The sequence below is a fragment of the Branchiostoma belcheri genome, unplaced genomic scaffold (assembly GCF_001625305.1).
Source record: "Branchiostoma belcheri isolate BF01 breed outbred unplaced genomic scaffold, Haploidv18h27 scaffold14, whole genome shotgun sequence".
Lineage (NCBI taxonomy): Eukaryota > Metazoa > Chordata > Leptocardii > Amphioxiformes > Branchiostomatidae > Branchiostoma > Branchiostoma belcheri.
This window is the reverse complement of record NW_017802824.1, coordinates 3,382,475-3,397,555: the sequence shown is the minus strand read 5'-3', so window position 1 is coordinate 3,397,555 and position 15,081 is coordinate 3,382,475. Positions and strand designations below refer to the sequence as shown.

At 40.8% G+C, this 15,081-nt stretch overlaps 1 protein-coding gene across 1 annotated transcript in view; it reads left to right on the top strand.

Annotated features, from left to right (window-relative positions):
- Positions 1-127: 127 nt before the first annotated feature.
- Positions 128-15,081, top strand: part of LOC109464553 (glutamate receptor 2-like) — a 17,358-nt gene continuing 2,404 nt past the window's right edge. The window contains exons 1-17 of the mRNA XM_019761557.1: positions 128-205; positions 877-931; positions 4,653-4,805; positions 5,606-5,664; positions 6,162-6,369; positions 6,990-7,127; positions 7,565-7,689; positions 8,491-8,658; positions 9,174-9,341; positions 9,903-10,007; positions 10,481-10,688; positions 11,084-11,226; positions 11,909-12,027; positions 12,559-12,678; positions 13,114-13,241; positions 13,788-13,921; positions 14,400-14,603. Of these exons, the coding sequence (XP_019617116.1) occupies positions 128-205; positions 877-931; positions 4,653-4,805; positions 5,606-5,664; positions 6,162-6,369; positions 6,990-7,127; positions 7,565-7,689; positions 8,491-8,658; positions 9,174-9,341; positions 9,903-10,007; positions 10,481-10,688; positions 11,084-11,226; positions 11,909-12,027; positions 12,559-12,678; positions 13,114-13,241; positions 13,788-13,921; positions 14,400-14,603 (2,313 nt within the window). The remainder of the gene's footprint in view (positions 206-876; positions 932-4,652; positions 4,806-5,605; positions 5,665-6,161; positions 6,370-6,989; positions 7,128-7,564; positions 7,690-8,490; positions 8,659-9,173; positions 9,342-9,902; positions 10,008-10,480; positions 10,689-11,083; positions 11,227-11,908; positions 12,028-12,558; positions 12,679-13,113; positions 13,242-13,787; positions 13,922-14,399; positions 14,604-15,081) is intronic.

Here is a 15,081-nt window from a genome sequence, read left to right as displayed (position 1 = left end):
CTTATTGATTTCGTTTCTATTTAGGATCAAGAGCCAGGAGTGTTCCGGTACGGACCAGACTGTGCTAGAATCCTCTGTGATCGGACTACAGGACATGTTGGGTGTGTTCGTGTTGGTGTATGGAGGCATGGCGCTGGCTTTCGTACTTCTGATTGGTGAATTCATCTACACATGCGCTCAAGATGTGAAGAAGTCGAAAGCTCACGTAAGAAGAATTTATATTAATCAAAGTCAAAGATGAATTTATAATCATTTAGTCACTTGCTCGTCTTGTTTCCATTCTTAACTTGCACTGTCTATATATGCATTGTTACCTCCATGAAAAATGGAGGTATTGTTTTTGGCGCGTCTGTGTGTGTGTGTGTGTGTGTGTGTGTGTTTCCGCACATTTGTAGTCAGCATAACTTCAGAACGCCTTTATGGATTGTGATGATATTTGGTGATGATATTTGGTATGGTAGGTCTTAGAAAGCCAAAGGTCAAGGTCAAATATGGGCCTCCTGGTGGCTGACCTTGGTACTGTAACGGCAGCAGAACTTCCGTTTTTTGTATCTTTTTGCAAGGCAGGGAAAACAGATGTGCAGGTTATGCAACAAAACACCAGCTGTGGAGGCAGCGCGCCTGCTACGGTTTGTTTAATGAGCTTCTCTCTCTGGAATAGGCTACATGTTCAGTTGACCATATCTATCTACAGCCTGACCTATTTCAGGCCAAAGGTGCTACTGTGTGTTTGAAAACAAAAACCTGTGTTATTTTTACTTGTACTGTAGTGTATTGTGTAACAACATTTACAAAAACTCATATATTTCATGGCGGTAACTTCTATGTCATAATATAAGACAACATTAATTAAAGTTGTTGTTTTTTTTGCCTTAGCCAAAGACATTCGCCGAGGCAGCAACCACACGCCTGAAGAGGGTGTTCTCCCGGAGTAAAAGGGGCAGCAACAAGAAACAAGAAGCCGAAAGAAAACATACTAAGCATGACAATTCATCTGTGGTGGTACAAGTCATTACGAAATAAATACTACACTTTCCTTACAACATGTATGACCCGCTACTACGGTCACGTGTCTCTGACGTTATGTTCCAAGAGTAGACGGGTCCATTCGGTGAACAAGGTTAAAGGGGTTAGCCGAAAATTTGGGGTCCCATGGCAAATTCATTCCAGAATTGAAAGAAAAGTTTGGTCTTCATTTCATGCACACACACTAAGCTTACATGTATGTCCCTGGACTTAACATGCGCTCAGCCTTTTAAGTTTAGTTAGTTTCGTTACATTATCATTACTGTACTATATGTATAGTATGTACCGCTAATATTGATAATTAGTTCAAAGCCATTACAGAGCATATTTGTACGTAATTGATTGCTCTATCTGTTTTTAGTTATTCATCTAATTCATTTGGTATGTTAATTATGTAAAGTTAACAATATAAAGTAATTTCTATACTTTCACTAACTGATGATTTGTTGATTGTAATATTTTAGCCGTAATTTTTGTCTGATCAAACCTCTCACCTTGCTTAAAGTTTGTGTTTGAATGTAAAATCTGTAGTTTGATATGTGTACATGCTTTATGTATTTTTGTTGTTCAACATACGATTAGCCCCATAAACGGGCTAAAGAGTATCTTAATAAACTTAATAAACTGAAGCCATTGTTGTACATGAAAACATAAAAGTTTACATAATTTGACATTAAAATGATGTCGGTCTGCGTTACAGAATGCAGCTCTAAATATATCATTTTTAAATATCTACACCTGAATCGACGTGAAAGCCTGTGTTTTAGGGGTGTTTTGCATCTGAGTGATTGATGGTAATGGTGGAAGGCGATTCAGCAGTGTAACGGTACACTGAGAACACATGAACCTAAGGTTTTTAGTTCTTTTTGACGACATTAATTTGGAGGCAACGTAAAAAAAAAAACGGTGCAATGGCTAAGTGGGTAGAGTGCTCGCCTTGCATTCGGTCGTGAGTTCGATCTCCGACCGAGTCATACCAAAGATTTAAAAAAATGGTACATATTGCTTTCTCAGCTAAGCACTCAGCATTGCAATCACTACAGAAGGGGGCACTACCCGTGGACTAGCCCCTACTGTAGTATTATTATTACACTGCTGTGTGGCCCAGGGCTATTAAAAACTGAGATAGGCGCCGCCCTATGCGTCACTTGACGCAGGAACGCTCTTTAACTTAACCTTTTAGTAACTATATTGGGAAGTGGCTACGGAATCATCTAATACTTGTCAAAAAATCAGCTAAAATCAGGTACATCTATTGCAGATCTGTAATGCTCAACTGTAAAGAACAATCCATGTTTATCCCCATCAGATTATTATCATTGTAATGTACTCCTGATGTGTTTACAAAACACCCAAGTGCCATTTAATCCGTTACTTCTTGTTTACACAACAAAACTTCACTGTGACGCAACATCCATCAGCTCTTTACATCATTGATTCTGGACAGCGAAATAACACCAGGTAAGTTTGACCAAGGATCTACTGTACTGCAAAGAAAATAGACCTTGTGTTTTAAAAGTCTAGAATGGAGTAACCTGGCCTTTAAAGGGATACTCAGTCAATACAAATGGTACGTACGTGGTCTCATTAATAGGACATGGGTCATGCCACAGTTACAGTTCTGCCGAACGCAGCTTAGCCACACGAGGCAGTCCACTGTGATTTGGTAATCTAGCAGCAAGTACGATACTTTAAGCGCAGGATCAACTAAATTGACCGCATATTTTTCTCTCTTGAAACAAGGACGACTTGTTGTTCTATTTCAGTGAATGTTGCGGTGCGTAAGCCGCTGTGCCAGACGTGGAATGCATGATACGGGGATTGTGTTCACTGGACGCTTTGTCGAGGACCGCGCCTGTGGACACTGATACGGGGCGCCAGGCCACGGGTTCACCGTGTAAGGTACGCTGTAGCTCGGACAAACCATGGCGAGGTTATCAAGCCGCAACATTTGAGAGGAGACGAAAAATTAGTAGTAAGAGTAGGCCTGATCCTATCTTCAAGTTGTTTCATTTATCTGGGTCCCATTGCTACTGTAAACTCCGGTACTGATACATACGGGAGTGACTGAACATCACAAGAAACGCATTTCATATAGGAGAGAAAAACAGTCCGGTTGCACCATGTTTTATCGTGAACAGTTCGGTCTTCAAGAATCCAGGATAAAAGACTGACATGGCGACTAGGCTCGGCAACGTGGTCTTTCTACTAGTGATGACTGCGGCATCCCTAGCTACAGCGAACGGTATGACAACCGTCCGATTCGGTGAGTTGGCTCATGTCGTTTTTCTGATTTCGAAATAAATTTTCCCACCCCCCAAAACATACCATTTCTTACACGTTGAAGCTATATTCGTATCTAATTTAATTTCGTGGCAGATTATGATTAACGTGGACCCTCAAAAACCCACTTGTCACCTTTATTGCTGTACTATTGGATCCCGGTTGCGGAATAATTGGGGTAGGCATTGTTAAAAACCGGTAGCTTACTTTAGTTATTAGACCGTAATCAAGTGTTTGTACTTGTTGTTTACTGTGTACACATACCAATGATATACAGATAAGACCGTTAGCTTACACGTCTAATCCTGTCTGTGCACTTCTCTGCCTCTGTGGCTCTCTAGCGGAACAAGCTAGAGATAACTTCAGGGATTTTGTTATCGACTAGCCAGTAGAATGTATGATGACCCTCATAGACTAGCCCCCTGCGTAGCCGCCTAGCGTTAGTTTCTACAAGCGGCTAGAGTGAGGTTGTTTTTTTTTCCGGTGGAAAGCCTTGTTCGGGGAGGGGGGGGGGCTGTATCGCTAGAAGTCTGCACATGAGGCTATTATAGACAGTAAACAATGTCATTGGATCAACTGTCTTTCAGAAAAGGCTGTCATTTTACGTTTAAAATATATAATGATCTAGTTTGAAATGTTGCCTTGCATCTAGGACCGCTCAACATTTAAGATGTAAATTTATTCGTTGTCGTCTGTCAGTTATATTTTCTGTTCTTTCTGTGGCAACACAAATATATATTAGCAACCTTTAAGTACACCACTGCGCTCTGTACCTTTTATTGTACCTCATGTTGAGGATTAAAAACGCTGCCAAACCAACCCAAGATTATGTTGATGAAGGTTATACAATTCAAACTTTATTACTGGATAAAAAAACGGAAATTATTGCGGGAAGTTTCGAGTGACATTAACCACTTTTCATTTTAGTGACGCTGAAAAAGAGTTATGGATGACAGTCGGAAACGTCCGGAAATAATCTTCGTAATGTATCGAGTAGGAGAGTTTGAATTTTCCTTGAACTACCAAACGCTACTGCCAAGGATAGGTGGGGTCGTGTGGCGTATCGGCAGAGTGCTCACCTCGGAACCAAGAGGTCCCGGGTTCGAGTCCTGACATGCTACCGATCTTGTGCCCGTGGGAAAGGCACTTTACACGACTTCCCCCACTTAACTCAGGTGAAAATGAGTACTATATTGTACCCTGTGTTGGTGGTGGCATTAATATGAGTTGAAAAAACTTGAGTGTGCCGTCACCACGTCTTGTGATTTCATGTTGGAATAAAAAAAAAGGTTCAACGTACTCCAAGATGGTCAAGCGTATTTACTATTCTCCTAACCCAACAGGTGCCTTATCCATGTCAGAATTTCCTGCCGCCTCTTCTGCCCTGAAGCTTGCTGTGGAGTATGTGAACGAGAATGGGCTCGTTCCCAACGTTATTCTTGAGTACATCGAGAACACAACAACAGCACTGGCTTTCCTGGACATGATCCAACATGGTTAGTTTGAGCGTATATTTTCTACCTTTAAGCCATGTTGATTTGATTATATGGATGAGATCCTCTGGAAACCCCCAAACTGATGCGAGCGTGCGAATAAAAAAAAGTTTTGCAAAAAAAACCAGGTGCTTTCATCATGAAATCTACGTGGTCATGATCTTGAACAAAAGACACGGAGTATGGTATGGCGAATAATCTACTTCAAATCATTTCTTTACATGTTCGTCTCCTTCATTTAATTTAGGCATTCTACGACATTAGTATCGTTTTCCAATCTTCTTTAGGCAACTTACAATATATATTTTCCTATTTTGCAAATGTTTTGTACGATTTACAGTGTGATTGAAAACGATTTTTTAAACGGCCGAAAATTCGCAGATGTCATCCATATAATCAAATCAACATGGCCTTACCTTCGCCAAGAAGGTTTGATAAGTTTTTGGTAGCGTTTTTCTTTGCATGTGTGTATGTTTGCGTATACATTTTTGCACAAAAACTCTTTGGGTGAAGTGTCATAAAACATGTAAGATGGGTGGGTCTGAAATTATTAGATTCTTGGCCTCCTGGCGGCTTGTTATGGTGCTGCAGCGGAACGTCTGGTTCGATGGTAATATTCGATGGTACATAGCTCTAGTGCTCGGAAAGAAGTGACGTGATTTTGGGGCAATAAATGTACATATTAAAGTAAAAGCTGTATCTAATAATAGTATGTATCAAGCATTAATCATGCTTCTTTTTAAAAAATAACATGGCGTACTTGATATTTGACATGATTATACTTCGAATTGTGTTTATTTCAGAATGCTACCAAGCAAAACAAGGTGTTGTGGCCATTATGGGACCAATCTTATCGTCACAAGTAAGTAACTTACCCCAGTCTCACAGTTATCAATACCATGTTAAAGAATGGCCGCATACTCAACGCAGTAACTTAATCTACTTCACTCGTTACAAACATGTAGTTTATTCTGATGAAGCCTAGTGTTATATGTTGTATTACGCTAATGCTGTATTCTATACCATGCGAATTTTTTATTTAACAAATATTTGGATCGTCCCTGATAACCAAGGAAAATTGATGATCCTAAATTCTTTATTGCAGTAATGACATGACAAGTACTTAACCATTAGGTTTATTTAGATTTAATACTTTCATGTTTATTGTTGTAAAATTTAAGCTTTGTTCTAAATACAACGAAAACAAGCACTATCATGATTTACTGAAAATCAACTGAAAATTTATAGTGAGTATTTTTATTGTGTTGGACTGCAAAGCGTAAATTTTACAACTATGGGTTCAACCAGAAAAACAGATAAGCTTTCATTCTGATATTGAGTTATTGTATTGTTCAACAGGTAAAAGCCAGTAGTCCTGTGAGTACTGGGCTGTCCTTACCGCAGATCGCCCCTGAAGCGACCGACCCCACCTTAGGGAACGCCCAGCAGTACCCCCAGCTAATCCGCATCTCCTGGCCAGACAGCGTGCTCAGCAAGGCTCTCATCGACCTGCTGGAGCATTTCAGTTGGGACCAGATGAGCATCTTCGTCTCCAACGATGACTACGGTACGGTACCCTTTCTATGACTCTTTTTGTAGACAACCAACATCTACTACAACCATGTATGTTGTTGAATCAGTGCAATTATGTAAGGACGATACCGATACTACCGCAAAAGAGGAAGAGGTCTATAGCTATAACTCAACATTGCCCGACATATCGTAAGAGTTAAACACTTTATCACATTACTGGTAAATACTGCGATGGTTTTCAAATGCTGTGTCGGAAAAGATGTCGTCTGCAACGGGCAGAATTATGATCCAACGTTGACCAAATATTCAACGAAAACCATTTAAAATCCAGTATTTTTATATATATTCCAACATTTCATGACTAGACATGGTGAAAGCACACTCAACTTATATCAACTTATTTTATGCCGCCACTAACACAGAGGACGAATACAGGAGAATACTATACTCATTTTCACTTGAATTAAGCGAAGAAAGTCGTGTAAAGTGCCTTTCCCAAGGGCACAAGATCGGTGGCATATCAGGACTGGAACACGCGGGACCCCTTGGTTCCGAGTCGAACACGCTACGCCACACGACCTCACAAAAATTCAGGTTTAGCGTAGTACGTTCTGTCGACGTGCTCTTGTAATCATACATGGTGTTCTATTGTAGGCGTGCATGGCCTGGTGGACTTTCAGCTCATCGCAGGTGAGAATGGATGGCGCATCCACACCATACAGTCGTTCGACCCGACAGAGAATGCTGCAGACATCGTGGTGCAGTCACAGCTGGGTGTCATCAAAGACACAGGTGCATATAACCAACATGCTGTTACAATTCAATAATGACAATTCAATGTGACTTAAAGCCTTGCATCTACGAGTACATTTTCTATCTACTTCATTTCTCATCTACTAATTTATTTAGAATCTTGAATGCCTCTGAGAATGGACATTACAATCTGATCAAACTAGCCTACAGTACAAATATTCCTATTCCTAAGGGAACCCTAAATTGAAAAAAATGCGTCTGTTCTTTTACCTCTAATATAACTAAAAAGCGAAGAGAAGTTAAATTTCTAATGATATTTTTATTTTGTATCTGTTAACTGCATCTATTCATATTTTGCTGTGACCTGTACTTATAAATACCAGTGCGCATGCAATAAATCTAGGTCGTGTTCAAAGATTTAGTGCGATGTGCAATTAAGGAATGGTTGTTGTTGTTTTTTGTATGCAACTACATAGGAGCCCGGATTATTGTCCTGCACTGCCTGGCATCATACGCAGCTGAGATCTTACGAGTAGCCAGCACCATGGACATGACAGGAGCCGGCTGGGCCTGGGTGGTCAGCGATGGGATCACCGGACTCGTGAGTTTCGTCATGAAAATTAAAACTGTTCTCCAACTAAAAAAAAAATTGAATCACTGGAATTGTCGATCACATAACTCGGTCTTTATCAGTTATCTGAACCAAGTGTCAGCACTGGGTCAAGGTTCGTATAAAGTCGGGACCACCCCCCGTCCCGGTTGAGTGGAGTTTGGTGTGCCATGATCTAGATGGTCTCCAGCACTACTCTCACAAAACCGGGACGGGGGTCGATACTGACTTCCGACAAACTTTGACCCAGTGCTAACATCGCATGTAGGGGCAAATCACGTGTCTATATATAACACTTGGGTCAGAACTCTAATGAAGACCCAGAGATCTGGTCGAAAATTCCGGTAAGTCAATTTCTTTTTGAGTAGGAGAATAGGTTTAATTTTCATTATGCAATTTACAGATGAACGTTCATGTTAATCGGAAGTTTTATTTTCTTTCGTCTGATTGCTAAGATTGTATTCATCACTAACGTTATTTGCACAAACATTTTTTTATATTCCAACATGTAGTCACAAGACGTATTGACGGCACACTCAATTTTTTTTCAACTTACATTAATGCCACCAACACAAAGGACAATGCAGTACTCATTTTCACCTGAGCAATGTGAGGAAAGTCATGTAAAGGGCCTTTTCCAAGGGCACAAGATCGGTGGCATGTGAGGACTCGAACTCAGGACCTCTTGGTTTGAGTTGAGCACTCTGCCGCTACGCCACACGACCCCACACAAACAAAATTGTGCACAAACATTGCACTTACCAAAGTCACATTTTTTCAACCATATAACAGGATTTGTTTGACACGACCAATGGGACAGCCAACGTACCAGATTACCTTCAAGGTCTGCTTGGGCCGATTCCTCCCTCTACCAACGGTGCCCACAGTCAGGATTTCATGACGAAATGGAGGGCCGCCGACCCAGCGGTGTACCCGGGAGCAGGAGTTGGCGATATCGGGGTAAGTGGTACAAGGAGGCTTATCATTCGTACATACTAAATGTACACATCAAATGAGCATCTAATGCGTAATCAATGAACTGTACTGTTAAAAGTATCCAATGCAATTTCAGTGCGGAAAAAACAAAAAGAAAATCTGTATGAGGAAAGCAGAATGATATTAACATTTGGTGCCATTTCTTAAAACATTTTCGTCATTGTCAGTCATACTTGAAGTGTTTGAAATAGTCCCAAAACAAGCTACATGTATGCTAGAAATCAGTATGACTAGAAAATTGACTTTAAAAATTAGTTTTGCCAGCTTGAAATTTGTTTGAGTGACTTTGAATGCTATAAATAACCTTTCGTAGAAATTCATAGGCTCGTGGAAATTGAAAGCGGCAAAATGACGGTATAACTCGCGTCGCTCACCCCCAAAAAAACCTCCGCTACCCTACAAGTCTGCGAAGGAGGCTACGACATTCAAATAAAGCTGAAGCTGATACTTTCAAGTACCTGACTTGTCTCTCCCCCCAGCCGTACACCGCCCGATGGGCAGACGCGGTCCTGGCTCTCGCACAAGCCTTACGGAACCTTCAGGAAGACGGCGTCACGGTGACTCCCCAGCCTCTGGACTGTGGCTGCGACGGAAGCGACTCACAGCCATGGGCAGACGGGCCAACCATGCTGCAGTACCTAAAACAGGTATAAGCGACAAGAATGAGTGAATGAACTTTATTGCTCTACATTCGTCAATGGTACAACATATGGCAAAAATCAACAATGCTACAAAACTAATCTATTTTTTTACGTCAGAATTGACCTCAAAACAAGGCTCGTGAGAGCCACTTACATGTTTTGGGTTACAGTGATGACTGCGTGGTCAGATATTTGTTCACCCTTGATTTAAACCGTTGGAGGTTGTAATTAGCGGTGAAACATTCACGGGGAAGCTTGTTCCACAGTGAAGTGGTTCTGGGGAAGAAACTGTCAGCATGAAATTTTCTCTTGACTGATGGACTATTGAGGAAGAAAGGGTGATTTTTTGCTGTTGAGGTGGCTAAGCGTGTTCTTGCAGAGAATGTTCTGAGTGGGGGTACGAGGGAGTGAAGTTCAGCAGACCATCTGCCGTGGAAATATCGATATAGTAACGCCAGTTATATATATCAAATATGTTGTATATTAAATATACAACAACTTTTATGGCAGTAAAAAGCACAATGCATGACCCGACAGTGCTTTACTATATACTATGTATTGATGCAGGTTGAGACAGACGGAGTGACCGGTAATATTCGCTTCGACTCAACGTCAGCCCGCTTGGACGCGGAGTACAACATCGTGAATTTGAAAAGCGATGGCTGGCAGAAAGTGAGAAAATACTTCTTCATGCTCTATCACAGTTTTCACAAACAGTTCAAAGAAGTTTTTCTACGTTCATTCCATGCCAATTTCGAGAGCTTGTATACGTCAAGGTAAAGACTTGGACGGAATTGTTGCTTCTACCGGGCCTGGTACTCGTAGAGATCGCTAGACCAAAGTCTCTGTCAACAGAAACTTCGATCAAAGTTTCTGTTAGTAGAGATTCCGAGTTTCTACGAGTATAAGTTGTGGTCCGTGTTATAATCATACATGTACAACATTAAGAAATACTTAGTTTTATGTCAACCACATACTGTTTATCAGTAGATGTGTTTCCCAATGTTAATTTGTAAGAATAAATCTCATTCTCTATGCCGCAGATTCTACCAGATCGGAGTCCCAGTTTGCCAGGTAGCTACCATGATATATATATATAATGTTCGTTGTTTTTTGTTCTCTGCCTGCACAAAATACCATCCCAGGTCGGCACTTGGAACCTGACGGCGAGGTTGGACATTCACCCCGACGCAGATATCAGATTCTCCGGTGGGGCGACCACAGTCGTCCCGTACATGTCTGACTTGAGTAACAGGACCCTGCGGGTAGTCACCATCGCTGCAGACGGCTTCGTGGAGATATCAGACGTCGATAGGGACGGTAATAACGTAACGGGGAACGACAGATTCCAGGGTTAGTCAGTCTCTGTAATTTTAATATAAAAAATTCTCCTGCACCAAAAATTCGCAAAGGTCTACCTTCTAAATATACAAAGAAAACAAGGGTTGAGCAGCTCAAAAACTTGACAACAGTAAACATATCCTACCTTTGACCTCATTTTTTCGTGTATCCATCCGCCTTAGCCATGCAAGACCTAATTACCACGTTGTCAATAAGCACACTAAACTGGTGAAATGAACAGAACTTAACCAATTTTGAAAGTAAGAAAGCTTGGACCCTGTCTGTTTTTTTTTATACTTCTATCCGAAAAATATCCAGACTGGACCAACATTTTCAAGGGAAAAAATATATTCAAACATATTAACTAACGACTAGAATTAACTGCGCAACGATTCTGTTTTCTGCAGGATTTTGTATGGATCTTTTCTCGTGGATGTCCACTGAGCTCGGGTTCAAGTACGAGTACTACGAAGTTGAGGATGGACAGTACGGCCTTTACAACGCACAGACAGGAAAGTGGTCGGGACTGGTCGGAGACGTACTGGATGGGGTGAGACAGTGCTTGTTAGGGTTTATAATTAGTTACGACGGACTCCGTTACAAAGGTTTGATTAAGACCCTGTCACACATTAAGATTCTTGTTTCGACCACTTAACAACCAAGGTCGGCTAGATGTATTCAACAGTCTGACCAAATTTATGCCAGGTCTACCTTTCTAAACGAATCGAAAACGAAATTTAAGCCAAATACCCCCTTCCCAAATAGTACTTACCTACTCCCAAATAGCCAACCACCAGCCAAAGATGGTCGAACCTCCCCTTTACACCAGTAGCCAACCTCGCCAAACCCCAGCTAACCACAACCAACTTTTCTTCCTATCTATTCCTAACCATGGTCGGGGGGGGGGGGGCTAGTTCGGGAGGCCATATTTGGCTAAATGTGACAGGGGCTTTAACGTTTTTTATACCTGACATCACGGAATCTATCAATCTTAGTTGAATAACAATATTGACATCTAGTACCCTGGATGCCAGATCGTACCAAGCCTGGCCTGGCCGATTCTAATCGGCTCGCCAAACAACTAGCCCCCGGTAACACAATCCAGCCATACAAGGAGTTTTGGCCGCCCCAAACTAGGGGACTGTTTTATGACATTTAACTAAATTCCCTAATTGTTACTATTGCTAGATTCTGTACCAGGGTATGTAATGCAAACTTTTTATCTTTCGCAGAAAGCTGATATAGCCGTGGCTATTATGTCCATTACTGCCCAAAGACAGGCTGATGGTGACTTTACGCTTCCGTACTATGACAACGGAATCACGTTTGCCATGAAGAAAACAGAGGCAAGGTACATGTACATAAAGTGCACTACGTAGTTTGTTTAAATGAAGTTCTGTCAATGGTTGGCTTTCTGTGGATCTGTAAAAAAAAAGATATTCTGCCAATGTATTTACAGAGTTTGGATTCTAGTTGAGAAACTCTAATTTAGGGTTAATTGAGAAACCATAATTTAGGGCTTTTAAAGTTGAGAAACCTTAATTTAGGGTACGTTGTGGACCCCTAATTTATGGTTAGTTGAGAAATCATAATTTAGGATTAATTGAGAAACACTAATTTAGGGTAAATTGAGAAAACCTTATTTAGGGTTAGTTGAGAAACCCTAATATAAGGTCAGCTTAGAAACCCTAATTTAGGATTATTTAAAAAAAAAACTTATTTATGGCTTGTTGAGAAACCCTAATTTAGAATGAGTTAAGAAACCCTTATTTAGGGTTAATTTCCTACTTATTATGATTATAAAGGTACACGGAAATTAGTCAAATTAGTATCGTTTTTTAATAGCTCTACGTTTATAAACTTATTATTTGATCATTTCCAGGACTTCAAACACCTGGGGCTTCATCAGTCCGTTCCAGGGAGAACTGTGGGCTACCATACTGCTGACGGCTTTGGCGGTGGGACTCTTTCAGGGAGTGGCCAACTTCGCAACAAAAGACATGTAAGATATTTTTTTCATTTTGTAAAATGCTATGAAAAGCATTAGTGGACATTAGTGAAGCTTATTATGATTATAATTATCATTGTTGAGGCAAAATTATGTTTATATCTATGTATAAATGGTGGAAATAGATACAATGGAATTCGTTACTTTTTAAAAAGAACTTAGTAATACGTTAAAATATATGGGTACAGTTACTATCTAAAGCTAAGATCGTGTCACTAATATTTTTGGGCACATAGACCTGACGAATGGTTGATAAAAGAATGAAGATATAATACATTAGGGCTATTAGAGGGCCCATTAAGACTTTGAATTTTATAATTTAGTACCTGATTATAACCTTTTGCCATAGTAATAGCATTAGCATTTAAGAGTCCAGCACTGTTTTTTCACTCGTGGAGGCTCTGATTTAGACATGTTGTTAATCTACAGGGACGAGGAAAATGATGAACCTGCAAAAGAAGACGATGACAAGGAGACGGGTTTCTGGGAGGCTGTGTGGCAGTCATTCGTGGCTCTGGTGCAGCTGGGTCCGGAGTTCCTACCAAGGTCGTTATCAGGTATGACACTATGATAGGGCCGTGAATAGTTTCATCAGGTTGGTAAGTTACTGAGTAAAGAGATTCTTTTTACCCAACCAAGTCTTTTATTCAGCCGACGTTTTGTTTCGAACTGAATCGTGGAATCTGGTTTTTCTTCTCTGTAAGTATATGTAACTGCTTTTGTTTCATAACTGACCACAATTAGGTATATATATCCAATTCATTTACGCATAGGAACGCATTGTAAATACTCTATGTACTATGGATATGTGTAGAGATGTAAAATAATTGTACATTTGGGAATGCATCTATAGCAGCTACACCTGTGCTACAGTGCAATGTGAACCAGTCAGAATTGCCCTGAGGAAGGTGACAGACGGTCACCGAAACGTCGGCTGAATAAAGTCTTGGTTGTGTGAAAAGAGTCTTTTCACTCACTATGGTAGGTGTAAGTGAAAGAATCAAGCAATTGTTTCCTTGAATGCCCTCAATCATAATGCTGATTAAGCCCCTGACACACATACCCGAATATGGTCCAACCATCAGATATTCTGTTCAATGTAGGCCGTATTTCTGCGTTCTTCTGGGGAATCGGCATCCTTGTGGCCATCTCGACTTACACCGCCAACCTGGCGGCTTTCCTGACCGTCAGGAACGTGGACAACTCCATCAGCTCTGCCGAGGACCTTCTCTCACAGGTATTATCCCTCTGTACCTATATAATAGATAAGCCTTCCCCAGCTTTAGACTTTTAGATGAAACAGAAAAATTGTTATTCCTCATGAAAGTTGACAAACCATGTATCATTAGCTCCATATGTTCGTGCATCTACAACTGCCTTAAGAAGCGAGAAGAAGTTAAACCTGTGAAAAGTAGCTCACATTAGTATGTATAGTTTAAGTGTTATTCCCTGTTTATTCATGACCTGTACTTAGCTTGTAAGAGCATAAACGTACAATAAAGGTGTTTCATTCATTATCAAACATAGAGCACTGTATACGGATGCTTACAGTTTCAAAGCTAAATAGCTGCAATGCTGGTTTTGATCGTAAAAAAAATAGAATTATATGGCAAGGTTCAGCTGTTGTCTATCTGTTTGTATTTACATTTCTATGTTATTTATTTGTTTATTGTCAAGTGGCGTCAATCGACATTACATTTTGACCTCATCTTTAGACGGAAATCTCCTACGGTGCTATAAGCACCTACTCATCATGGGTGAGCTTCAGGACCACCACAACCGAACCGTACCATTCTCTGGGAGTCGCCATGCAGGCTAAGGCAGAGTCAGTCCTCGTGGAGAACTTACAGGAGGGTGTTGAGAAGATGCGACAGGAGAAATATGCGCTGTTCACCGACAGCGCTGAACTGGACTACATGGTTAGTTGAATCATGTACGAACTAGAAAGGTAGCAGTTGCAAAGCAAATGTATAATGTTTACCTTTGCATATGGTCTGCTCTCTCAATTCTTGCTCAAACACATTCATATGTATGGTCAGACAGGAGTCTAAATCCGCCCTGCTATAAAATTGCAACATAATGTAACCCAACACTAAGTTACCATGGTGACAGACGTCTGGTTCAGGTCATAAATATGACTAACTGGGAATCCTCGCGCGGCTCGCTTTCGTGCAAATCACGTGAAATCACGCGAGACTGTACTCTCGCGAGAGCACTTTTCCAAAATTGCCGCAACAACTAGAAATGGGTTAAACTCTATCCTGTCTATACTTGACTAAAACTGCAACACGGAGCCTCTTGATGCCGATGATGTGGTAAAAATGACATCGCCTTATGCATGCCCATTACAAATGTGAATTTGTGTTATTTAGGTGTATGAAGTAGGGAAACATTGAT